Source organism: Sinohyriopsis cumingii, chromosome 2 (genome assembly GCF_028554795.1).
Source record: "Sinohyriopsis cumingii isolate HCF-2022 chromosome 2, ASM2855479v2, whole genome shotgun sequence".
In the NCBI taxonomy this organism is placed as follows: Eukaryota; Metazoa; Mollusca; class Bivalvia; order Unionida; family Unionidae; genus Sinohyriopsis; species Sinohyriopsis cumingii.
This window is the reverse complement of record NC_142962.1, coordinates 134,799,816-134,826,194: the sequence shown is the minus strand read 5'-3', so window position 1 is coordinate 134,826,194 and position 26,379 is coordinate 134,799,816. Positions and strand designations below refer to the sequence as shown.

Here is a 26,379-nt window from a genome sequence, read left to right as displayed (position 1 = left end):
ATTTGTACATGACAGAATATGAATTTAGTGCCATAGAGTTTGTACATGACAGAATATGTATTTAGTGACACAGAAAATTTGTACATGACAGAATTATTTAGTGCCACAGAAAAGTTGCACATGATAGAATATGAATTTAGTGCCACAGAGAATTTGTACATGACAGAATATGAATTTAGTGACAGAAAATTTGTGCATGACAAAATATGAATTTAGTGCCACAGAGAATTTATACATGACAGAATATGAGTTTAGTGCCACAGAGAGTTTGTACATGACAGAATATTAGTTTAGTGCCACAGAGTTTGTACATGACAGAATATTAGTTTAGTGCCACAGAGAGTTTGTATATGACAGAATCTTAGTTTAGTGCCACAGAGAGTTTGTACATGACAGAATATTAATTTAGTGCCACAGAGAGTTTGTACATGACAGAATATTAATTTAGTGCCACAGAGAGTTTGTGCATGACAGAATATTAGTTTAGTGCCACAACAACGTATTTGAGTCACAACCTGGAGGTTGGGAACCACTAGATGAACCAGATCCACTGCTGTGTTCAGGGTTCCTAGTAGAAACAGCTAGAGGACAGCAGACATTGCAGTCTTCATAAAAACTCATTAAGAGAGATGATACTGTCGGAAGGGAACAAAAGCTGTCACTTAATTTGTTAAAAAATTTACCCCCACTCGAGTGAAATTTTGAACACAATCAGATTCAGCTTGCCCTGGTCAGGGAATAACCACAGACTAATCACTGTCTTCCAGAGGGTCTTTCAGTAAGGCATGCCTGCAGACATTGTGGATCAACCAGTCATCGAAATACTGGATCATAGGAACCCCTAATTATCTTAAGTGAGCTGATATTACTACTCCCATCACCCAGGTAAATGCTTGGGTTAATAAGGAAGCCAGCCCTGAAAGGGAAAGACCTCCTGGCCCAGACAAAACTATGGGAATTTCATGTGGGATGAGAGTGTGTGTGTATATATATATATATATATATATATATATATATATATATATATATATATATATATATAGTTATTCAAGACAAATGCTGCTTATTAACATTAATTATCTGTATTGGCAGGCAGTCAGACATTGGTATAAGAGAGTGATTCCGTGGCCAAATGCATTATAGTTTAAGTATAAGTCAACAAAGTTAAGATTTTGTGTTAATTTTTGTATTGTAAATCATACCATCACAGGCAAGACACAGTGTGCCACTGAACTGTTTATAACATAGTTGGTTTGTATCATATTGATATTTGTATCTCCAAAAACTATGTATAATATACTTCGTTGTAAAGCAGTCTTGCATTGAGGTGGTACTCTGTGACTTACAGGGACAGCATTATAATGAAGGTATACTCTAAAGGTTCACTTAGTTTCTTCCAATGCATGTACAACCTTTGTTTTGTAACAGTTTTGAACATATGCGGTTTTAAAAAAATGTAGATTATGCCAAGAAAAGAAAGAAAAAACTTTTAAAGTGCTTTATTGTGAATATGACTAAGGAAAATAATCATGTATTGTTTCATTATCAACAGGTTAAAAGATCATTGGTTCCGGTCTGGTGGAACAGCAAAACTTAGGATCATTATTACTAATGACACACATGTTAATGTAACAGGAATCTCAATAAAGGTGAGGTTTTTACACATAATGAGCAAGTTCTTTAACTCCTTCATTTGCAAGTATAGTGACAGGATCAGATACATCTTGTTATAAAGTACCAGCTTTTTTAAAAGAGTAGTTGATTGGCATTACTTTGTATATCCATCCTTCTATGGGCTATAACTCATACACTATTTCACTTATGGACATCAAACTTGCACTGTGTAGATGAATCATAGGATGTTTGCTGAATTTATTATTATCAAGGACCTAAGACCAAACACACATTCAAACAGTGATCATGGCCTAATGCAGCATTCTGTATGCACACATTGGAACAGTGATCATGGCCTACTGCAACATTCTGTATGCACACATTGGAACAGTGATCATGGCCTACTGCAACATTCTGTATGCACACATTGGAACAGTGATCATGGCCCACTGCAACATTCTGTATGCACACATTGGAACAGTGATCATGGCCTGCTGCAACATTCTGTATGCACACATTGGAACAGTGATCATGGCCTACTGCAACATTATGTATGCACACATTGGAACAGTGATCATGGCCTGCTGCAACATTCTGTATGCACACACTGGAACAGTGATCATGGCCTACTGCAGCATGCTGTATGCACACATTGGAACAGTGATCATGGCCTACTGCAACATTCTGTATGCACACATTGGAACAGTGATCATGGCCTGCTGCAACATTCTGTATGCACACATTGGAACAGTGATCATGGCCTACTGCAGCATGCTGTATGCACACATTCAAACAGTGATCATGGCCTACTGCAGCATTCTATATGCACACATTCAAACAGTGATTATGGCCTACTGCAAAATTCTATATGCACACATTCAAACAGTGATTATGGCCTACTGCAACATTCTGAAAATGCAGTGTGCAGTTATTGCTTGATTAAGGGTCAAGGAATGAAAGAAAAGCTCATCTGTGCTGTCCGATGATGAAATTTATCTGACAGAAGATGTTGTTGCCTACCATCAGTCATAAATCCAGAAGTAAAGCTCTGCACAGAGAAGTCTCCAACATTGTTTGTAATCCTACCACTTAGCAGCACCATTTAAAAAAATGTGATGCAATCAACACCAGACAATTCAAGGTTTGTGGTCACAGTAGAGGTACAATAATTTATGATGATCTATGTGAACACTACAGTGATACATTTTGTATGTAGTGTCTCCAGTGCATCCTTGATTTGTGATCACTACAGCAATACATTTTGTCTTTAGTGTCTGCAGTGCAACCCTCAATTTAAATCTCTGCTATTTCTCAATGATGTAAAAATGTTTGAAGTATACAGTAGAATGGCAAGAGAAACAGTTTCATTTCAAGCTACTAGCATAGTTAAAATTAAAACTGACCCTCGGCTTGCTGCATCACATTCATCAAGCACATCTGATTTACCTCCCACCTCACCTAAGATACATGAACATTTCTTTTTCTGTCTTTGCTGGTTCGACTGTAGTCAAGGATGATGCAGGTGATGCCTCTGTGTATGTTTCCCTGCATAGATCCAAAATTCTCACATTTGTTAGATATACTATAGGATGCATATTTGTGTTTCAGCTAGGAATTATTTATAAAAGGGAGGATAGATGGGCACTTTTAGCACAAGGAGGACTTTTTGTAACAAAGGGCATATTTTGCAATAAAATGACCTGACGTCAGTCATGAAATTTAGAATTTAATTTGTTTGGAAGAAGAACCACACAAAAGCTCACTGAGAAGTTTACCCTTCATTAAATAAACTGAAAAGCAAGTAACTAAGTAAAGGACAAGATAGATTTATGTAGGGGGATTGTGGGGTGAAGACAGGGGGTGACTAGATGAGCACTGAGGTCAGAGAGGAAGGCATTAAGGCAGAGATGGGGAACACCCCTCTTTTCCTATTGTGGAACCACTACATATAGTGAAAGTGGAACCACCCTGCACCACAATAATGACCCTCATAAAGAGGGAATTACCACTTACAGATCTTTGCAGTCACTGCAAGTTAATGAAAATCCTCTTGCCTGATGGCATGACAGTCAAATCCATCTTGTCAAATCCATGCTGTAAATATCCACTACAAGTGTTCTTCCTGATGGCATGACAGTCAGATGCCTTTTGCCAAATTCATGCTGTAAATATCCACTACAAGTGTTCTTCCTGATGGCATGACAGTCAAATGCTTCTTGCCAAATCCATGCTGTAAATATCCACTACAAGTGTTCTTCCTGATGGCATGACAGTCAAATGCTTCTTGCCAAATCCATGCTGTAAATATCCACTACAAGTGTTCTTCCTGATGGCATGACAGTCAAATGCCTCTTGCCAAATCCATGCTGTAAATATCCACTACAAGCATTCTTCCTGATCATCTTTTCTTGGAAGTCGGTGTGTTTTTTCTGAGCGCGTGTTCACAGCAGCGGGTGATGTCATCCCAGCTCAGAGAGCTAACTTCAATGCATCATATTTTGTTAATAAGCTGATATTTTTGAAAAAGAATATGTTTGAGTCCTTAAGGTGTGAATTCATAAAAAGTTAAAAGTTTAGGAGACTTGAAATGATGTTGGATATCAGAGGTTTTTGAGCTTCTGTAGGTAGCTTGATTTATTTCAGATGTTTTTACTATTTTCAAGAAATATTTGTTTAATATGTTCTGACAAATCAGTTGCAACTATCTCTTTTTGGGGCAGTGCACACACACACACACACACACACACACACACACACACACACACACACACACATATATATATATATATATATATATATATATATATATATATATATATATATATATATATATATATATATATATATATATATATATATATATATATATATATATATTGTGAACTTGTCATCACTTTTCAGTTTGAATTAGAGCTCTTTATTGCATTTTTTTAAAATACTTTTTTCTTATCAGATTTTAAGAATTCCATTGCCCAGGCAGTTTCTTCTCAGTTTACAAGAATTGAAAAAAATAAAATAATCATAAAAATCCTTACTGCAGTATGTGGTAAACCTCAGTGTTTTACAGATGGGTACCACTATGTTGTGCTGTTATTATCCTTTTTAGTTGATACGGGAGTTGATGTTCATGTGCAAGATAGGGTCACAAAGAAGACCCAGATTGGATAAATGTGTAGTGGATGAAGTTGATGGCAGGGTGTTAATCCATCCAGAAGGGGAACCCGTTACTCTTGGTCAGCAATCCATTTTAAACAGTCATACTGAAGTGTTCAATAGGTATGTCAATAAATTATTATTATTAGTAACAGGAGTAGTAGTAGTATAGTTGTTATTATTATTATTGTTATCATTATTATAGTTGTTGTTGTTATTATTATTATTATTATTATTATTAATGTTGTTGTTTTTTATTGCTCTGTTGGTCAGAGACCAAAAGAGCTTATGTGATGACCTGTTGTCTACCCATTAACACAAGTTTGTTATCACTATTCTTAAACTACTGGGTGGATTACTATTAAACTGTATGCGCATATTCAACACAAGGTCTTATTGGTCGTAAATGAAAATGGTGCCCCTATTACATGCAATATGGCCACCATGGCAGCCATCTTGAAAATTATGTTATTATTACTACTCTTCAAAGGAGGGTCATGTCAACATGAGCTCTTCACTAAAAGATTTGATGTCTAATTTGCCCTTAATTTAAAAAATCCTGATCTGACAGCCAATATGGCTACCGTCTTGAAAATGTTATTGCTTCTACTCCTATCAGAAGGTCATATCAAAATGAAGTTTTAACTAAAAGACTTCTTATGATGTATAATTGGTCATAAAGGGGAGTGCTCTGTAGATATTATGCACTTCTGAGACGGTGACAGGTGTATGGTGAAGATGTTTGCATTTCAACATGCACAGTGGAGAGAATGTTGGCATACCATTATATAATTTTCAGGTACTGTGGCTGAAATTTCTTTGGAGATTGTATTTGTGAAAGTGTACATGATCTAAGCACACTGTTATCCAAAATGACTGCTCCCATATGCTCCAAAAATCAGCCTGAAATAGTCTAGACTAAACAGATTTTGCCAGACTAGGCAAAACCAGCTTCTGAAAGTGCAGTGCGTGAATTATAAAATATACCAAAAAAAATAAAAAAATTCCAGCTCTTTCTTTAACAATTTGCTTTTGAAATCCAGGAAGTGAAAATGATCTAGTGCAGCTTGTATTTTTTTTATAGGTGCACATCTTAAGTAAAACCAAGCTGTACAACGCAAATTACACCCATCAATCCTACACCAAAATAAAGGGAATTAAAAGCTATTTTAACAATACTGAAAATATGAAAGGTCTTTTTTAAATTGGCAAGGATAATCTGCGAGGAAAACTTTGGAAAATTTTTTCCTTAGAAAGTCTAACCCAATGCAAAATAGAAAAGTGTAAGTGTAAAGCACCACCAAATAAAAATGGTACCAGTCTGACATATAAAAAAATATGGTTACCAAGATGGCCATCTTAAAAAATCTTGTTATTGCTACTCTTTCTGAATGGATGGTCATATTGACATGAGGTTTTTGACTAAAAGTCTTATGGTGTCTAGTTGGTCCTGAATGAAATATTTCCATCAGAAAAGCCCTTTAAAATGTTATCTGTACTCCTTCTGAATGGATGGTCATGTTGACATAGGGCTTTCTCTGAAAGACTTCATATAATGATGCCTAAATGAAAATAGTATTTATCTGACAACCATTAAAGTCACCATCCCAAAATTCTTAATGTCACAAATGGATGGCAGTATCTACATTGAATTAGCACAGGAAGACGTGATGTCTACTTGTTATTAATAAAATGATGCCAATCAGATCCTCACAACATGGCTGTCAAATCTTTGTACCTGGACTTTGCCTAAACATTGTGGACATTTTTAAAATCTTGTTATTGCTACTCATTCTAATCAGTTTGCTGTAGTGATATGGAGTGTTCACTATAAGGCTTCTTGTGATTCATTCTAAATGAAAATAGTGCCTGTCAAACAAACCCTCTTTACAGAAAGCTTTGAAATGAATTGATGTTATCAGTGGCCATCTTGAAAATCTTATCCCTGATTCTTCTGAATGATATTTTCACCAGAAGATGCTGCCAATAAGATCTCCAGCATGACCTTAAAATCATGTTATAACTACATCTTCTAAATGCATTGCCATAGCTTTATCGGGTTTTCACCAAATGACATCTTACCATACCTGGTTGATAATAAATGAAAATGATTCCAGCCCAACTTTTTACAATATCTAGTTGGTCTATTGTTGGTCTGACTTCTTATAATATCGTGTTGGTCCTGAATAAAATGGTGATAAAACCTTTAAGTTGATGCCATGATGGGTACCTTGAAAATCTTGTTATCATTTCCACTCTTTAAGGGATGGACACATGATTTTCACCAAAACATTTTTTAAAAATGTAGTTGGTTCTAAATGAAAATGATTCTAATATGACCTTGCAACAATTTGACAAATGTAAAAGCCATTTCAGTTTGCAGAACAGATGGTCAAACCTATATTGAAAATAAAAATGAAACAATAATTACTTCATGCAGGTGTCTCTGTATCAAAATATTGCTGATACAACCTTCAAAATGGCTGCCTTAATGGTCTGCCTATAATTCTTGATGTGGCTACTTCTCCTGGTGGATGGTTGTATCAACATGGTGTTTTCCCACTGCATTATGTAGCTAGTTCCAATGAAAATTGTGCTTATCTGATCTTTAACGTGGCACCATGACAGTGGTCATCTCAGAACTCTTGTTAGCAGTACTCTTCTTGCACAATTGGTTGCATTGATGGGTTTTCATCAAAACATTTCTTGTGATATTTAAGTGGTTCTAAATGATAATGTTTCTTAATAAATTATTAATATATCCACTTTTTTGTAAGCGAGTTTTGAAAACAAGTCCTTATGGTCAAGTCAAAGGTACTGCTTGTAGTTCTGTACTTAAATGAGCTTATGAACACAGACTTGTAAGATACAAGTAAACTTTGAGCAGATCTTGACTCTAGTTTTTAAACATAAAACAAACAAGTATAAATGAATTTTTAGCTCTACTGGTCATAGACCAGAAAAGCCTATGGTTTGTTTTCCTGCATTTATCATCCATTCATAATCTGTCATCTGTCCATCTGTTAGTACAAGTTTATTATAGTTAATACTCTTAAAATATTTGGGGATTACCATACAAATTACACACACATTCATCCCATGGTCTTGTTGGTACTAAATGAAAATGGTGCTACTGGGAAATCCAATATGGCCACCACAGCAGTCATCTTGAAAACCTTGTTATTGCTATTCCTCCTGAATGGATGGTCATATCAGTATTTCTTCATGACCTTTTTTATGTTTGGTTTGTCCTCAGTGATGCTGATCTGACTTCCAGTATGTGTACCATAGCATCTAATTTGAAAATCCTGTTATTGCTGATGAATATCAATGATAGTCTCAACACTCGGCAGTTAAATGGAAGAAATGGTCTTATTTTTGTCCCAGTATCAGTCTCTTCAAGGCACTCTGTAATCATTTAACCCAGTTTGTGGATGTATCTAAAAATACCTTGCATGATGCCAAAAATAACTTTGTTGTTTTTCCCTAAAATTATTCCTAAAAGATTTAAGCAAACTTAGTATGTTGGTGTTATCTAAGATAAGTGATCTTCTATCCATGAAATCAGGTTCAAAGTCAAAGGTGATAATAACAAATTTTGTTTTGCATTTATTGGTATCTTATAAATGTTGCAACAATTGAACTTATATTGGATTCATGGAACGTCTTTTTGGCCAGGAGAGTGTCAGACTCTTTGAGGGACACTCTTTGCTATTTGTAGTTTGCCCTAAATGGAAATGATGCCAATGTGACCTCCAGAAATTTTAAAAATCTGGTAGCAGCTACTTATCTTAAATGGACAGCCATACTAACATTTAAAAAATAAGAACAACACTTCTTTCTTGCAGTATTTATCAACTTTATGTTTAATCTCCAAGACGGCTGCCTTGACAGTCTTCCCAAAAATCTTTATATGGCTATTCCTCAGTGTGGCTTTCACTAAAACATAATTTAGCTGGTTAATGAAAATGGTACTTGGAAATCATAATTTCTTATTCCGAAAATTTTATAAAGAATGATTTTTAAAAAATTATACAAAGAAATTGTTTAAATATGCAGCGCTTAAAGAGAAAACTGAGATCAAAGAAATGAACTTGGATTCCTGGAAATTCTTTTCAGCCAGTAGGAGGTCAGAGGTCAAACCCTTTGAGTGACTCTTGTCATGATTTTATGTTAGTAATCCACATCCATTTTAAATGTTGTTTTAAATGACTCTGGTGTGTAGGTGCGTAGGTCTTTTTTCTTGGAACTAGTTCATACAGCTCTTTATGTGTTATATTTCATGAAAGATTAAGCTTGAATCAAACACATGGAAGGATATGTTTTTGCTGTATCTCTGATGATATAAGCATTTATATCTAAGTGCAGTTGCCCATTGCTGAACTCAACTAGCAGAGCCTGTATTTCAGATGATATAAGCCATCATACCAATTTGTAGTTGCCCACTGCTGAACTCAACTAGCATAGCAGAGCCTGTATTTCAGATGATATAAGCTATTATACCAAATTTTAGTTGCCCAATGCATCACTCAACTTAAGCCTTTATTCCTGGTGATATTAGCCTTTATGCCAAATTGTAGTTGTCCAGTGCATCAATAAAAGACAGTTGTTATCATGCCATATACAGAACCATTTTAACATAGAAATGGTGAAATTTCACTTTCAAGACAACTTGAAATTCAAGAGACAACAGGCATAAATGTGACAAAATACACAAGTTGAAGAATGCACAAGCTAAATTTGTAAAAGATGCTGTTCTAAAATTACTGTAAAACTTCTGAAATTTTGTAGTGATGTGATAATGCAGTTGGTAATTGCATTGACACATTTGAGCAAATAAATCATGTAAATCAATGATTTTTGCATCAAAAATATAAAATACAAATATAATCATTAGTTTTTTTGGCAGATATAAGGAAATATTTCATGAATGAAATCGAAACATTGATTGGCAGTATTTAATTAGTAATGGGAAAACATTTTGTATTATTGCAGTGGCTTTACCACTTATTACAATACATATTTCCATATACTTACTCAAAAAACATAATGATTTATTTATTTTAGGATAGAAATGTAATGTTAACATAGTATTTAAATTTACACTTCAGAGGTTTAGACAACATCCTGATTCCGCTCAAAGATGGTAATATGCAACCGGTCATACCCTCTGTGAAAGGATCTCATATATTGGTAAGAAATTTTAATTGAATTCATCTTTATCATATTAATGTCAGTCTATTCAGAATAGGACAGCAAGCATAATTCTAGATTTTATCAGCAGTCTATAGCTATTTTACCATGAAATGAGGAACAGAATGATAATTCAATCTATACTCTCTTATAAGTCGAGTCCAACTGCCAAGAACAAAGATCCTCATCTGCTGTAGCATAATGCACTTGCAGATCAGGGTCTGTGTTGTAATTACTTTTAACGATCTGCATAGATTCACATCTGCTGGTGCATTAAGTGATGGCAGATCTTGGTCTGTCAGTTTGCAGTTGGACTTGTCTTATAACCAGGCATATACGGTATGATAATAGTTTGAATGTGAATCAGTATGGTTATGAAAATATGTAAGCAATTGGAAAGACAAGATGCTGGCAGTAAATTAAGTCAGTCTCAAGATGTTAATTGATACACCAACTATCTTTAATGATATGCTTATTTACTTTAAGTTATTTCTATTCTTCTGCTCAAATTCTTTGGTAATAATACATAATTATGGTAATAATATATATTTTATTATTGATTTCAACAATGATTGAATTTTATCAACAATAAGAGAGTTTTGTCAATTGCTGAGTCATCAGTATAAATTTCTAAATTATTCTACCATCAGTTATAAGTCATATCTTGCATATGAACATAATTTAGTTGTTTTTGTTCTGTGAAAATGTAATTGTCCACCTTGTTACAGTGTCAGTACTCATTAGAAGTTCAAGTCAATCTCTCAAATGGTGCCACTGTGCCAATGACAGTGCCTCTGCCAGCAGTGCTACCCTGTGAAAACCCTGAGGTAGGCCATTTGTACAAAATATCATGGCTTGTGTTTTGTGTGCATATTTTATCACTTTTTTAAGTCCGGTCAACTGCAAACTACATAGACCCAGATCTGTCATTGCATAATGTGCCAGCTTCAGTCCAGTATAACTATCGGACCTCACCCAGGTGGACACTCGATCTAGAAACTTATGTTCCTCTTCTGACATTCTCATAATCATTATTCCCACTGTTAAAGTCATTGGATGTTTTTTGGCATACCAGAATCAGCTACATGGAACAAATTGTCCATGGATCTTGATACAAAGATACTGTGTCCTCATTCAAGAGTGCTCAAAAACTCACCTATTTTGGCTACAAGAACAGGTTTAAAGACTTAATAATATTTATTTGTAATTTCATGGTGTTTGCTTTTGCAATCTTGTCATTGTATATATATATTTTATATGTTATTTAATGTTGTTCAGCACTCACAGCTTTTAAAGATTAGGTGCTGTGCTAAGTTCACATTATTATTATTATTATTATTATTATTATTATTATTATTATTATTTTTATTTACTATTAAATACTGGTTGATGATAGCAATGTTGACAGTGATTTTGAAAGTTTGAAGTATATCAGATTATTGGAGCAGGGAAAGTGTTACAGGAAATGCCATTGAGCGATTTTGAACCCAAGTGGCCTAGTGGTCAGAGCGTCTGCCTCGAATGAGGGAGGTCTGGGGTTCGATGCCTGGCCAAGTCATACAAAAAGACTTACAAAAATGGTACTAAAAGCTGCCTCTCTTGGCACTCAGTAATAAGAGGTAAGTGTTAAAACTGAACGCAATTTGCCTAGTGGTTAGAGTGTCTGCCTCAGATACGGGAGGTCTGGGTTTCAATCCCCAGCCAAGTCATACCAAAGACTTACAAAAATGGTACTTACATCTGCCTCACTTGGCACTCAGCAATAAGAGGTTAGTGTTAGGACTGGTTGGCCTGGTGTCAGGATAATGTGACTGGGTGAGACATCATTTAATTTTTTACAATTCAGTTACTGTCAAAAAGCACAAAGTAATTTTACCCAACTATAACTGTGCCAAAATGCCCATGATAAAATCAAGCATCTTGGTGAACTTGTAGTCTTGCCTAATAATCAGGGCATAGAGCACAAGCAAATAATATAGATGGCTACTTTTGTGCACCTTTTATGTACAATAGCACAGCTTTGAGAAGCCACTGATTGATATCGTAATTAAGTGGCATGGTAATTAAATGATCCTTGCTATGACTCTTTACATTGCATTGTCTTTTTTTGGACCCCAACAGACAAAAGACCCAGAAGAATTCGGTATAATTAGGAGATACTCTATTTTCCTTCATCTGCTAAAGAGTTACATCCTTTTTTTGATGTATCTCAATGGATGAATTCCTTTGAAACCTTTTGAATGGGTTAACATATTTGCAAATTTAAAAGCAGTGTAAGTCAAATAAGAAATGTACTTCACACGTAGTGAAATTTTAGCACAGTAAATCATAGCACATCTGTCATTAAATTTTCTCTAAACTGAATAACTACTGTATATCTTTGATTAAAATGTTCAGAGATCAATTATTGACTGAATATACAATGTTTTACTTTAGTCTTGATTGTGACAAACATACCTGCATGATCAGTCCCCGTGCCAAAATTAATCCATTGCTCATGCTGATCAATTGTTTTTTAAATAGTATTGTTTCTTAACATCTCTTTACAGTGGCAAAAGTGGCAAGCCCCAGACTGGGTATCAGAAGCTGAAGTCACCAGTACAGAAGGACTTCTCAGTGTTCCAAGCAATGTCCTTTGTAAGCCTACAAGTTCTTTGATCTAAATTTGGACTGATATCTGTTTTGATTTTCCTATTTGTGTATGTCCCTGCCAACTCTGAAGTAAAATATATCCATAGGAAAATATCTTTATAAAGGAGACCCATCATTAAAGTACACCCAAGAAACAGCAATTATTGTATAATCATATGATGGAGAGGACTGTTGTCCCATATGTCCACTACTGTTATACAATAAACTCACGATTTGTGTGGATTCAGTGTGCCCATGTTTGGCATTTACGTGATTAATATTAACACTAAAGCAGAAAAATAGATATCGAGATGTGTATCACATATATATATGTGAATGCACAGCATGGGTTCCCTAGTAGGATCTGCCAGATTTTTTTTGGTGTTCGACAGGGATGAAGATGCAACTCCCCATTAATGGATGGATTGAAGATTGTTTGATGTCCATTTTGTATTTTTTTGTGCATTTCCTATAATGTAGCTGAATGTAAATAGGTTTACATTTTTGGGGTAACAATATATAAAGTATTGGCTGAAATAGGTGTTTATTTTGTTATCATAATTTTGATGTCCAAGGAATGCAGCTTCATTTTTCAGATATTTCTTATGGGGAAAATTCACCTTGAATTGCATGATTTTAACATATGTAAGATTTTCCAGGAATGCATTATGCACATATATTGTGGGTTTACTGGAGGAAAATAAGATATTAGCACTAATAACTGAATAAGAACTTCTGGTGGGTGGGGGAGAAATTTGCCAAATAAAAGACATTGTTCTTTAAAAGACCGAGCCTTTTTGTCCATACATATATATGGAGGATACCTACACCAAGGGGTCCCCAATACTCTCAGCTTATTGGTGATCCAAATCAAACAGAAGTTTTTGATGTATACAAGCAGACAGACTGTACTTGTATAGTTTCTAGAATAGTGCATTTCAGTACAAACTGTCAACTGCATCCACTATTAGCAATTTGCAGTGACTAGTTTTAAAATTTCTAAAACAGTTGAACAAAATAAAGAAGTACTCTTGTATACATATGTTCAGTGAGATGTAATCTGAAATATGTATATGTTACTGCATTTGTATGAGAAAATGTGAACTAGTTTTTCTGAGTAATAGTACACAATCTTGGTAGTGCAGTATTAGTCCGAAAAAATGAGTTCATATTTCCCCATACAAATGCAGTAAACTGTTTATTATATACTCTTTTGTTTTCCTAGCTAAGGCTAAAATAATAACAGAATACACTACAAAAACAAAGTAATTGAATTTATACTGTACTCCCAAATAAATACGCTGGTATAGATTCATCAGTATACAGTAACAATATCAATGCACACAAGGCACCACCAGTGACCTTTGAACTTCATTATGCATGCAACATTAGTTTTAAAAATTCTCATTTTGGTCTACTTCAAATTGAAATTTTGAGTCATATTGTGAATGAATGTGCATTGAAAAAACTATTCCAGTTGGTATGGAATGTATAGATTTTGTTTTCCTGTCAATCCAACGCAATTCTATTTTTCTGCTTGTGATGGACCTGATTTATTGGGTCAGTTCCATACAGTGTACATGTGATTTGAGCAGTGGAGGGGTCAGTAATGAGGGATTAACTTCACCTGTGTTTCTGTTCACTCATTGATTGTTTGGCATCATAATGTGGGAAAAATATGAATTCTTTTAATTGAAATTATCAAAAGGACACTATAGAATACTACATTCATTTCATTTTGAGAGCAGTAAGGAGACTCCTATCTGTTGAAAATGTAGTCGAAACCAATTTCATGGTGTGTATCAAGTTTTGGAACCTGTGACATGTGTCATGTAATTCAGATTTGCAGAACTAAGTAAGTACATTTTGAGTCAATTCAAGATACTTAAATATAAGTATATTTATTGCCATTCTTATTACCAGCTAAAGAAGACATACATTTCTGTCCTGTTACGTGCATGCTCTTTGTTGGAGGGACCCAGTCACCGCACCTATATACATGACCTGGCTTCTGTCGCTTGCCTAACATTGTATCAAAAATGTTAAACAGGGAAAATTGCAATGTAGCTGTTATGTGACAGTCCATTAAGCCAGCAGAAATATGACTTTCGTTGTATTGGCTCTGAGGATCTTAGATTTCTAACAGACCCTTCAGTCCCTTTTTTTCTCTTGAATTTTTATTTTGATAGACTTGTAAAATGGCACATATCTGATAGATATGCGATAATCCTGGGCCTCAGTATGCTTTTCTATGCTATTGTTATAGATCCTAGATGGCTCTGGTCATAGTCTGAACCATTCTATTTGTGAAAAGTTACAAACATTTCTCTATAACTGTTTAATGATCAGAATGCTATTTTTTATACTTTGTCTCTCATGATTTTTGTGACATTGCATATATCATGTTTATTCGTTGGCTTGTTTGAAAGCTTCTTTTTTGACTCTGCAAACTCATCCACATCATTAACTTTATCATCTCTGCTTTCAAATGGATGAAACAGCTTGTTGGGTTTATTCACAAACAAATGTAATACACAAAAAGCTAAAGCGTCTGCTACATGAGTGTACATTGTTTGTTACAAGCATAGTAGTTCCTAATGCATGATACAATTTTAGACACATGTGTCGTGCAATAAGGCACTCTGACTATAATGTGGTATGCTCTGTTGCTCCCATACACAGCATTATAACAAGAGAGTGCTTTACTGACATCATGTGTTCATCATATTATTTCCTTTTGCATGAAATGATATTTTTACATTCTGTGAATGACAGTTTACTATGTCTTTACTTTAAGTCAGTAATCATCAAGTGGGATGTCTTTACTTTAAGTCATTAATCATCAAGTGGGATGTCTTTTAAGTCAGTAATCATCAAGTGGGATGCCTTTACTTTAAGTCAGTAATCATCAAGTGGGATGTCTTTACTTTAGGTCAGTAATCATCAAGTGGGATGTCTTTCCTTTAGGTCACTAATCATCAAGTGGGATGCCTTTACTTAAAGTCAGTAATGATCAAGTGGGATGTCTTTACTTAAAGTCAGTAATCATCAAGTGGGATGTCTTTACTTTAGGTCAGTAATCATCAAGTGGGATGTCTTTCCTTTAGGTCACTAATCATCAAGTGGGATGTCTTTACTTAAATTCAGTAATCATCAAGTGGGATGTCTTTACTTTAAGTCAGTAATCATCAAGTGGGATGTCTTTACTTTAGGTCAGTAATCATCAAGTGGGATGTCTTTACTTTAGGTCAGTAATCATCAAGTGGGATGTCTTTCCTTTAGGTCACTAATCATCAAGTGGGATGTCTTTACTTAAAGTCAATAATCATCAAGTGGGATGTCTTTACTTTAAGCCAGTAATCATCAAGTGGGATGTCTTTACTTTAAGTCAGTAATCATCAAGTGGGATGTCCTTACTTTAAGTCAATAACCATGAAGTGGGGTGCTTTATTCAACAACAACAAAATTCAGTGTTTCTCAACCGTACTTTTTATATTTTAATGACTGGATGATACAATTTTCATTATTATCTTTTAAATAGTAAGTTTATCCTTTTGCTAGAAAATAGTTACTTTCCTTTCCTTTTTGAACAATACGTACATTTGATTCACTTCTAATTTTGCCTTGTCTTATTCTATTAGGGAGGGATAATGTTACTGTGTTCACTCTTAGAAGTATTTTATTTCTGCATAGTAACTTTTGATGGACTTTGTCAATTCACAGCAAATTTTTAAACAGAGATCTAGATGAAGTTTAACATTCACTTTTCCCAGCAGACTTGTACTGAGTTATGATTCCCACTTTGCTACAAAAGTTTGGCCTTGCGTGATAAATACCATATCTGCTGAATGACTTTTGAAGGATTGCATCAAACTCAGATTTGGCATGGGCTTATAACATTATTAAAACAGATCAGATTCCGTTTTTTGTCATTGATCATCCAAACTTTGAGCTGTGTGCACTGTTTAAGTTCATTATTTTGTGTGTGTCTTGAATGCATTAAATATGAAAAAATGTATCACTTTTCTGACTGACAGTTTGTGTCATCAGCTGCATTTGAGTGTTATAACCTATCTCAGTGCAGTTCAAAGGCAAGAAATACTGTTTGGGAGAATCCTTGATTCTGTTTTCATTTTAGTGACTTGCTAGATTTAATCTATTTTTTTAAATTAATTCATTTTTGTTTTCTTTTTTGTTCACAGACAGTGAAGCTTTCTCAGGAATACCAGGCTTTCAACGATTGTGATGAAACTGATGCTGTGATTGTGACAAAATAAATATGGATAAACCAATGAAACACTTTATTGCCTTGCCAATGAAAGTACAGAAGACATGGTCATTCACTGTACAAAGGAGTTTTATGCTACAACATGCAGGTCAAAATACTGCTTCAGAAACTTGCCATATATACTTGCTTACAAGTCTAGTCAAACTGCAAACAACAAAGATCCTGATCTGCCATAGCATATTGCATCTGCAGACTAGGATCTATGTTGTTTGTTCTACTGATTCCCCCTTACAAACTGCACGGACCCAGATCTGCTGACACATTATGTGACAATAGATCTGGATCTGTGTAGTTTGAAGTTGGACTCAACTTACAAATGAGTATTACTGATGATGTTGTGGGCAACTTCATTTGATCACATGATGTCATTAATATAACTTTTGTCTTGACATTGCTATGATCTCTTTCAGATATTCTTTTTAATGTCAGCTATGTGATACAACAAAGATCATGGTCTGCCATAGCATCAGATAACAGCTTGTTAGTTAATTTCATTATATTGTGATGTCATATTATCTCAGACGACATCTTGTTAGGTAATATTATGGAGGTATATTTATCTCATGCTATCTTATTAGGTAATTTCATTATATTGTAATGTCACATTATCTCAGATGACATCTTATTTGGTAATTTCATTATATCATATAGTTTTAATTATCACAGATGACATATCTTTTATCCCTATGATGCATGATTCATAATACACGTATCAATGAAAATAAGTAATGTCTTATGTTATTTTGAGATGAATAGTATTATTTAGTCCATTTAGCACTAAAAGGCACTAAAATTGCCATTTGGCTTCTTTTCTTAATTAATTAAAATGATATATCTTCATAATTTTTTTATACTCATGTTCATATTTTAGTGACAAACTTGGTATATATAAAAATTTAATGCAATTAATTGTCTTTTTCATAGTTTTATTAAAAATAGCAAAGTCCCAGTTTCCTCCTTATCCTCTTTTCAGAAAATGATTCTGTATAACCTGGAATGTATTGAAGGCCTGTTAAACCAAATCAAAATAAATTTAGTAAGAGCATACATGTATGAGCTATACATCAGATCAACAAACCCATTTAAATAAGACTTTATAATAAAGATAAAAAATACTAGGATAGTAATACCCACAAATATTTTTTAAAATCTCAGTGTTGTGGCTTGTTGTGCCTTCAGTAACAATATCAAATTCAATAAGTACATAAAAACTCATTCAAAGTAGGCATTTTATTATTATTTTAAAGACTTGATGGAATTGCTTATATTGTATCAATTTTAAAAAAATACTGTTTGTTTGTTGTATCATAAAATAACGTTTGAACAAAAATTTATTGGGATCTGAAATAAAAATTAAAAGTCTGAATATAAAGTCTGACAATGCACACAAATTTGTATTTATTTATGACAATGCACAAATTTTATTTATTGTAATTATTTAAAGCATATAAAAAATAATCTCCTATAAAACCATTTTTTAGTTTTGTAGTTGGTCAAGTAGTGAAAAAGAAACCTGAATGTCTATCTTAAGACAAAGTGTTTTTAAGCAATCATGACTTCTTTATTTGAATATGAAGTAAGTAGCAGCCTATCACTGTTACCACTTTTATCAATGTTTTTTTATTATTATGTTTGACATATCCAAGAAAAGAAACTGCACCAAGAAAAAAAGAAACACAAGAAAAGCATTTAATTTACAATGAATATTTTCATGAAAATTAAGGTATGTTTAAAAGACTGAATTACCACACCCACTAAATATCTAAAGAATTCTTGACAATAAATCATTAAATGATACATGGATTATATAATTTTAGGGAAATGCATCTGTTAAAGATAATTTTAGGTAAAGGTAATAGTGTGAAAATAATGTGGATTCTAATTTTTATGTAGATATGAGAATATATGATTGTGCTTATTTGTTGCTTATCAATTGATTACCTCATTCTTTCGCTCAAAAAACATAGCTCCATTTTTTTTCTTCAGACTCCTCTCTGAGCAGTGATAATAAGATTGAGATATATTTATTGGAAGATGAAGACAAGTTGATTCTTTTGTAAAGCAGAAAGTATGCTGGAAGCCATGTTAGATTATTTGGTTCGATGTTGCCATCAGTTGAATTCATGCAATACTGATGACTACATTCCCTCTATCCTGTTCATGTAAAGTTAGCAGGATCAACTGGATAACTGGCTTAACTAGAGAAATTTCTTTGAGATTTTTAAAAAAATCCATGTGTTTCATAATTTCAGAAATAAAATCTTATATTTATACACATTTCAAGTGAAATTCATGAAACTTTTTGCAAGTTTTCATTCGCTTTCTACCCAAAGTTAAATGAGATCAAAATTATTAACTTGTTTCATAAATTTCTTTTGAATTTACCACTTCTGGTGTACACAAAGCCCATACTAGTTAGTTTTGGTGTCAGGCACTGATTTTTCTGTCTGTAATATCTCATAATGATGATTCATGTGTGTAATTAATATTCTGTCTGTAATATCTCATAATGATGATTCATGTGTGTAATTAATATTTTGCTTATGCATTGCATCATTTCATGCCATCAAGCAACAAATGTGTGTTATTTATGATGGCTTCTCTTACACTTGTTTTTTTTCTTCAGACTAACCATGCTTGTATTGATAAATACATTATACAGTAATACAATAATATTTTCATCTGAATAGAAGATTTCTGACAACTAGAAATGTGTTAAGTCTGTCCTATCACAGCCTTGCTGAGTTATCTTAATGCAAAATTTACAGATAAAGTGTGATGGATAGACTTATGGACCAAATTAGCACCATATGCCCTACCAGCATACAAGTCACTGATAAAAAAAACAGGCATGTCTATATCGAGTCCCTGCCATTGATCTGATTTAGCATACAAATCCTTCATCCAAACCGCCCCCTACCCAAGTTTCCCCAGTGTGAATAGAAATGCTGCCTAGCTCTGTGATATCAGGATTCTCACAAAATTGATAAAAAGTCACACAGCCTTAAAACCCAATGTTGGGCAGATTACACATAGTTACCCAAGGTTCCCATTGTTTTTATACCCAATGCATGCATGATCTTTAGCTGTATTAGTCCTAAACCAGGAGAACTTATGGAATGTTCTGTTGTTTGTCATCTGTCCATTCATAAGAATGAGTTTGTTATAGCTACTCCAAAGAAAATATTTGAAGGATCACTGTGAAACTTTACACACATTCATCCCATGGTCTTGCTGGACCTAAATGAAAATGATGCCACACCAGCATCCAATACAGCAGCCATCTTTAAAATCTTGTTTTCACTACTTCTCGTGGATTTATGATCATATCAACATGGGGTTTTCACTAGAACACTTCTCATTATATCTAATTTTTTTCTAGATGAAAATGGTGCCAATCTTACATCCAAATTTGATGCCAGAGGAACCACCTCGAAATTCTTGTAATTGATACTCCTGAACAGAAAGTCAAATTGACATGGAGTTTTCATCAGCAGACATGATGTCTGGTTGGTCCTAAAGGAAAGTGGTATTGATCTTATGTCCACTACATTGGCCATCTTGAAAATTTTGTTAACACTCGTTTTGAATGAAAAGTAATATTGCCATGGAGTTTTCACCTGAAGGCTTCTTATGAAGTCTAGTTTGTCCTGAATGAAAATGGTTTTGCTTGCTTATCCAGTGTGACTGCCATAGTGGCCATCTTTACGAAAATGTGTTCCATTACTCATCCTGAATGGATGGTTGGTTGTATCAGCATGGGGTTATTACTAAATGACATCTTGTGACAAATTGGTCTTAAAATGAAGCTGCTCAGACATCCAATATGGCCACCGTGGTGGTAATCTTTAAAACTAGTTTTCACTACTCATCCTGAACAGATGGCCCTATTATCATGTTTTCACTGAAAGACTTATAATATCTACTTGGTCTTAAATGAAAATGGTACCCATCTAACTTCCAATCGAGCCACCACAAAGGCCATATTGAAAATTTTTTTTTATCTGCTTAGGATGGCTTGTCATCTAAATATTTTGTTTTCACCAAGACTTCTTTTGATGTCAAGTTGGTCTTAAATGAAAATGGTGCCAATGTGATGTCCATTATTGCCATCTTGGAAATCTTACCATTACTCCTCCAAAATGGAAAGTCCTATCAGCATGGGGTTTTGATCTAAAGATTTGTCATGTTTTGTTGGTCTTACATTAAAGTGGTGCCAGTCTGACATCTGTATGTCCACCAGAGCAGCTAATATGAAAATCTATTTATTTTACTGAAGAATATCAGAGATGCTGTCAACTCTCAGCAGTTAATAGGAAGAAGTGGCCTTAAAATTCTATTTTGGCCAATAGAGCATCAGTCCCTTTAAGGGACCTTTCATTTGTATCTATTTTTAAAGAATATAATTCCATGATGATGAAGATATAATGAGACATTATATATTTATATGTACTCAAACAATCATGCTTCTATTTTTTAACTATTTTTATCTATATTTTAATTTAGACGTATATGGACTATATCGTCTGGAATAAATTAGTATCTTATAAACATTATCAATTAAACTGGTTTATTTTTATGTTGTGATACTTATAGGCTTTCATATCTTGTTATAGTAAAATCTTTGTGTAAGAAATACAGTTATAAAATTCAATTTTGAGAAAATGTCTTTGTTTTTACTTTTCTAAATAGTGTAGCAGTTGTACCCTGATCTGTTGTTATGATTAGGCATCAACTTTATTCTTTCCTAAGTTAATATTACATAGGCTAAGTCAAAGGCAAGCACAGTATGAAAATTTTGGAGAATGTCCTAAAACTCATCCTGTTTCTAGAGTGACAAGCAAAATCACTGTTGCATTTATCTTATGAATATGTTGTGCAAATGAGCTCTAATCTTCAAATGAGTGAGTAATTAAGCAAACAGGCATGTATGTTATTACTATTCTAGGTCTTAAACTAAAATACAAAGTTTTAATTTCAAGAGACACTTACATTATTGTAAATTAAATCTGAAATAATCGTAAGAGTCCTATGACAAGTCCAATAATATAGATTGTCCCAAGTGAATTCCAGTATTCTTGAATGTCCTTATACAACACTATGATGCAATCTAGAATGTCTTTGAAAGTTCATAATAATCCAAAATAGTGTAAAAGTCCAAACATCAATGAGCATTTTAGTAATTCCAATGAATATTTTAAATAATTCCTTTCAAATTATATCTGATGTCAACCACAAACTCTTATCATGGATTCCAACAGACTGATATAGAACAAGAAAGAATCTTTTATTAAATCCCTGTTTATACATAATTTTAATGTACCTATAATGAAATCTGATATGAAGATTTCCAACTGAAAAACTGAGTCTAACTTTAAAAACAAGACTGGTCTTGAACTCAGATGCCATGAAAACATTCTATTTAGAACTTAAAATCATGGAAAACATTAGCTATGTAAACATTCTGTTGACAACTTAGAATCATGGACAAAATGTTAAGTATACAATATAAATGAAATATCCATAATGTATGTATGTGTGTATATATGTATGTGTGTAAAATAATAAATTGATCATCATTAGAATAAGTCAAAAGGATGGAGAATCAATTCTGAATGTAAACTGATTATCAGAAGTAACTTTTATTTAGCCACATCTTTCTCCTCATTCCTAATTGGGAATTTGTGCTTCAAAACGCATTTCAAAACCATGAAGATGAAGACTCGCATTATATTAAAGCTTTGTAATGCCATTAAAGAATCTTTTTCATTCTTTGTATGTCTGTTGCCTATCAAACAGATGTAAATTTAGTTAGCCCTTAGAATGTCAAATACCTCCTCTGGACTGCTGGGCAACATAATTAGAATCATAATTTAGGTATTGGGACTGCTATGCAGTATATTTAGAGACGTAAGTATTGTATTGGACTGCTGGGCATTATAATTAGAGAATAATTATGATAAAGGAAATGTGAACTTTGCGTTAAATAATGAAATCGAGGATGAATATCATTTTGTCATAATCTGTCATTTATAACTATAAAGAGTCTTACTTAGAAACTCTTATATTGATCCCTGTTGTTGGCAGAAACCAAGCATGTATAAACTGCCACAATTACTCAGAAATAACGACTTAACTGTAAAATACCAAGTCAGTATGTGTATAATGCATTTCACTTTAGCTTTTCTTCTCACTGTCTAGTTTTCTCTCTCTCCAAGGATTTGTGTGTACACAAGTTTGTATTGCCATTATACATTCATCTGTTCATTCTATTGACTATGTGCTCTTTTTGTATATGTCTATAAAATTCGTTTCTTGTCTATCTCTGGCAGTTAGTATATCTGTTGTGTTTTTGTGCCTGTTGTTTTTATTTTTAATAGTATTGGACTTTATGGCAGTATAATTATAGACCAAATTATAGGATTGGACTGCTGGCAGTATAATTATATACATAATTACAGTATTAGACTATTATGGTATTAGATTAGCAGTATAATTATGGTATTGGACTGATGGACAGTATAATTATAGAAATTATAATTATGGGATTGCTGGCAGTATAACTATAGACATAATTATGGTATTGGACTGCTGGACAGTATAATTATGGACATAATTATTTTATTGAACTGCTGACAGTATAATTATATACACAATTATGGTATTGGACTGCTGGACAGCATAATATAGACATAACTGTGGATTGCTGGGCAGTATAATTATAGACATAATTGTGGATTGCTGGGCAGTATAATTATGGACATAATTATGGTATTAGACTGTGATTAATATATTTAGAAACATAATTATGGCTGAAAGCACAACCTTGAAAGCAAAATGAAGAGTTCTGGATCAATGCAGAAAATTGTCGTACTTGTTTGAAATGAATAAAATCCCGTAGTAGGTTAGTTCTTTCAGTTTCTAGTCTACAGCTAACTAGTTTGCACATACTGTCTGTATGTAGTAGAGCTGATTTCAGTTGTAGTAATTTTAACACTGTTCAACAAGTGATGTAACTTCTCCTGTCATGGTAGGATTCGCAATATTGGCTGCTACTCCATTTTATATTCCTTTTCCCACCAAGATATCAGTTTGAATTTTAAGAATTGAGGGTATCTTTATTTTATTATTACACCACTTACATTGTAATCTGTTGATCATGAAAGTAATGCCAAACAGTACAATTTGTGGAACTGGGCATAGTGGGAGAGGGTAAATGAAGAATATGAAATTATCATGCATGCAAGATGAGATTATACAAGCTTTTTTTATTTTGATAAAAAAGCCTGAATACAAGTTTGCACATTTTTTTGACAGACCTACAAGTATAGTATTTTTCAGTTAATGACTGCTGCAAGAGATCATATGCAGTTAGATGTCCGTCCTGTGACATGATTAAGGTGCACAAAGATTTTCCATAGAATTGGGCACAAGATGGCAGCCAGTTTGAAGAGTAGCTTTCAACTGCCCAATGTCAAGACGAAGAACATCTCATAGCATATTTGGTGCAACCAAAACACCTTGCCCACTAATAATACGTGTGAAACAATAGGAACATCTCCTACAGTGAGTTACAGAATAAAATGATGCCCTGGAAATGCTTAAAATGCAGAAACATCTTAGGGCTTTGTTCCCTGGGACTCCAGCAGGGTTGGAACCCACAGATAACTCACCTTCTTGTTTAAGCTCACACCCACACACCACTGATATTTCTGGATCCACTACTTGATAGGCTACAAGAAATGTCTAGTTCTACCAAAAATTGCTTTTCAAGTTATTTTTGCAAATAGATTGTATAGCTGATGTTATTCAGGTATGTTGTGTATATTTAAAAAGAGAAAACATACATATATACTGCAGGTAAATGCTGGTATTCTATTTTTTTACCAACTTAAGAGAGAATCAATCACTGGAATAGTATTGATCATAAGCTTCTGATAGTCATTTCCTAGACTTTCTTTCTGATCCCATGCCAAATATATGTGTGTAAAATTGCCTTCATATCTCATTCTGGTCCAATCCCAGGTATGTGTGTATTATTTGCCTGCATATATCATTCATCATTTTATGTTTTATTTCATTATGTATCACAGAAAATGCCACTGTCACAAAGTTGAGAAACTGTAAAACTTTGGTCTCTCTATGTCTATGTCTCTCTCCCTCTTTAAAATTTTAAAATATCTATTGAAGGTAACAAACATTGAGCTTTATTTTTGTGTTGAATGTTCAGATCTTCTTCTGTAAATTTATACATCTGCCATATGACTAAGTGTATGATGCTGCAACATTTATCCAAGTTTGTTTCTGCACAATAACTTTATTTAAAGATCAAGAATTTAACCTAAATGTCGGCTCAGGAAGTAGTCTATTGATTTGGGGGTCATAAAATAAAAAGGCCAAATCACTAATTAGTAGAATGCAAGCAACAAAGGCATAATCAACTGAATCAAGTTTATAATCATTTTATTAAGATTTGATATTATCACTGAATAGCTTACTCTTTTCTGGATGGAAAGTACCATTGACAATATGGTGAACTGTCTTCCCATTGGGTGGCTTTCTGGCAAGATCTAATGTCTAACCCATGTGTCATGTAACATAGTCAGACCCTGTGCCTCAAGGTCAGTCAGGCAATGAGAAAATTTTTAATTCCATTACTTCCTTTTGAATAAAATAAGATATTTTAAAGAAACTTTAATTAAAACATATAATGTATAAGCAGTGGCAGATTTAGGGCTGTGCAGGCCCGGTACGAAATGAGGACAATGGGCCCCCAAAATCTGATTTCTGTATCCCAGAAGAAATTATATGAAATATTTATAGAAAAAAGTTTTAAGTTTTCAGAGTAATTTTTTTTTTACCATTGCCAATATGGTGAAATGTCATCTTTCCATTGGGTGGCTTTCTGGAAAGATCTGATGTCTAACCCATGCGTTGAGTATTATAGTCAGACCCTGCACCTCAAGGTCACAGTCGAGGGACAAGAAAATTAATCCCATTACTTCGTTTTGAACAAAATAAGATATTTTAAAGAAACTTAAGCCAATTACATATAATGTCAAAGAAGTGGCAGTTTTAGGGCTCTGCAGGCCCAGTACAAATTGAGGACAATGGGTCCCTAAATCTGATTTCTGTATCACTTAAGAAATTCTGTGAAATATTCATAGTAAATATGTTTGTTTTCAAAATCATTTTTTATAAATATATAATCTGATTTAACTATAATCTGTTTTAAACAAACTCCAGATTTTCGCCTCTCCCCTACAACAACAATAACCCAAAACCATGATATTTTAATAGTGGCAAAGCAAAAAGTAAAGCATCATAGTACTGAACCACCATTATAGAATAAAATGAGTCCAGTCAATGAGCATGAATGAATCTGTGCCAAAATCTACAATGAAGAAACTATGGGAAAAATTTGGCATACAGACATTTACTGTTTTAGATATTTTAAAGAAAATGGAATTCTGCATGAATTTGAAAACAACAGTGATTCA

At 33.7% G+C, this 26,379-nt stretch overlaps 1 protein-coding gene across 4 annotated transcripts in view; it reads left to right on the top strand.

Moving 5' to 3' along the window:
• Window positions 1–21,544, top strand: part of LOC149805887 (uncharacterized) — a 100,606-nt gene extending 79,062 nt beyond the window's left edge. For all 4 annotated transcript variants that reach the window (XM_089950636.1, XM_089950635.1, XM_089950634.1 and 1 more), the window contains 6 exons: window positions 1,553–1,649; window positions 4,721–4,890; window positions 9,879–9,960; window positions 10,689–10,787; window positions 12,510–12,597; window positions 16,794–21,544. In XM_089950636.1, the coding sequence (XP_089806762.1) occupies window positions 1,553–1,649; window positions 4,721–4,890; window positions 9,879–9,960; window positions 10,689–10,787; window positions 12,510–12,597; window positions 16,794–16,837 (580 nt within the window). In that variant the 3' untranslated portion in view covers window positions 16,838–21,544. The remainder of the gene's footprint in view (window positions 1–1,552; window positions 1,650–4,720; window positions 4,891–9,878; window positions 9,961–10,688; window positions 10,788–12,509; window positions 12,598–16,793) is intronic.
• Window positions 21,545–26,379: the final 4,835 nt, after the last annotated feature.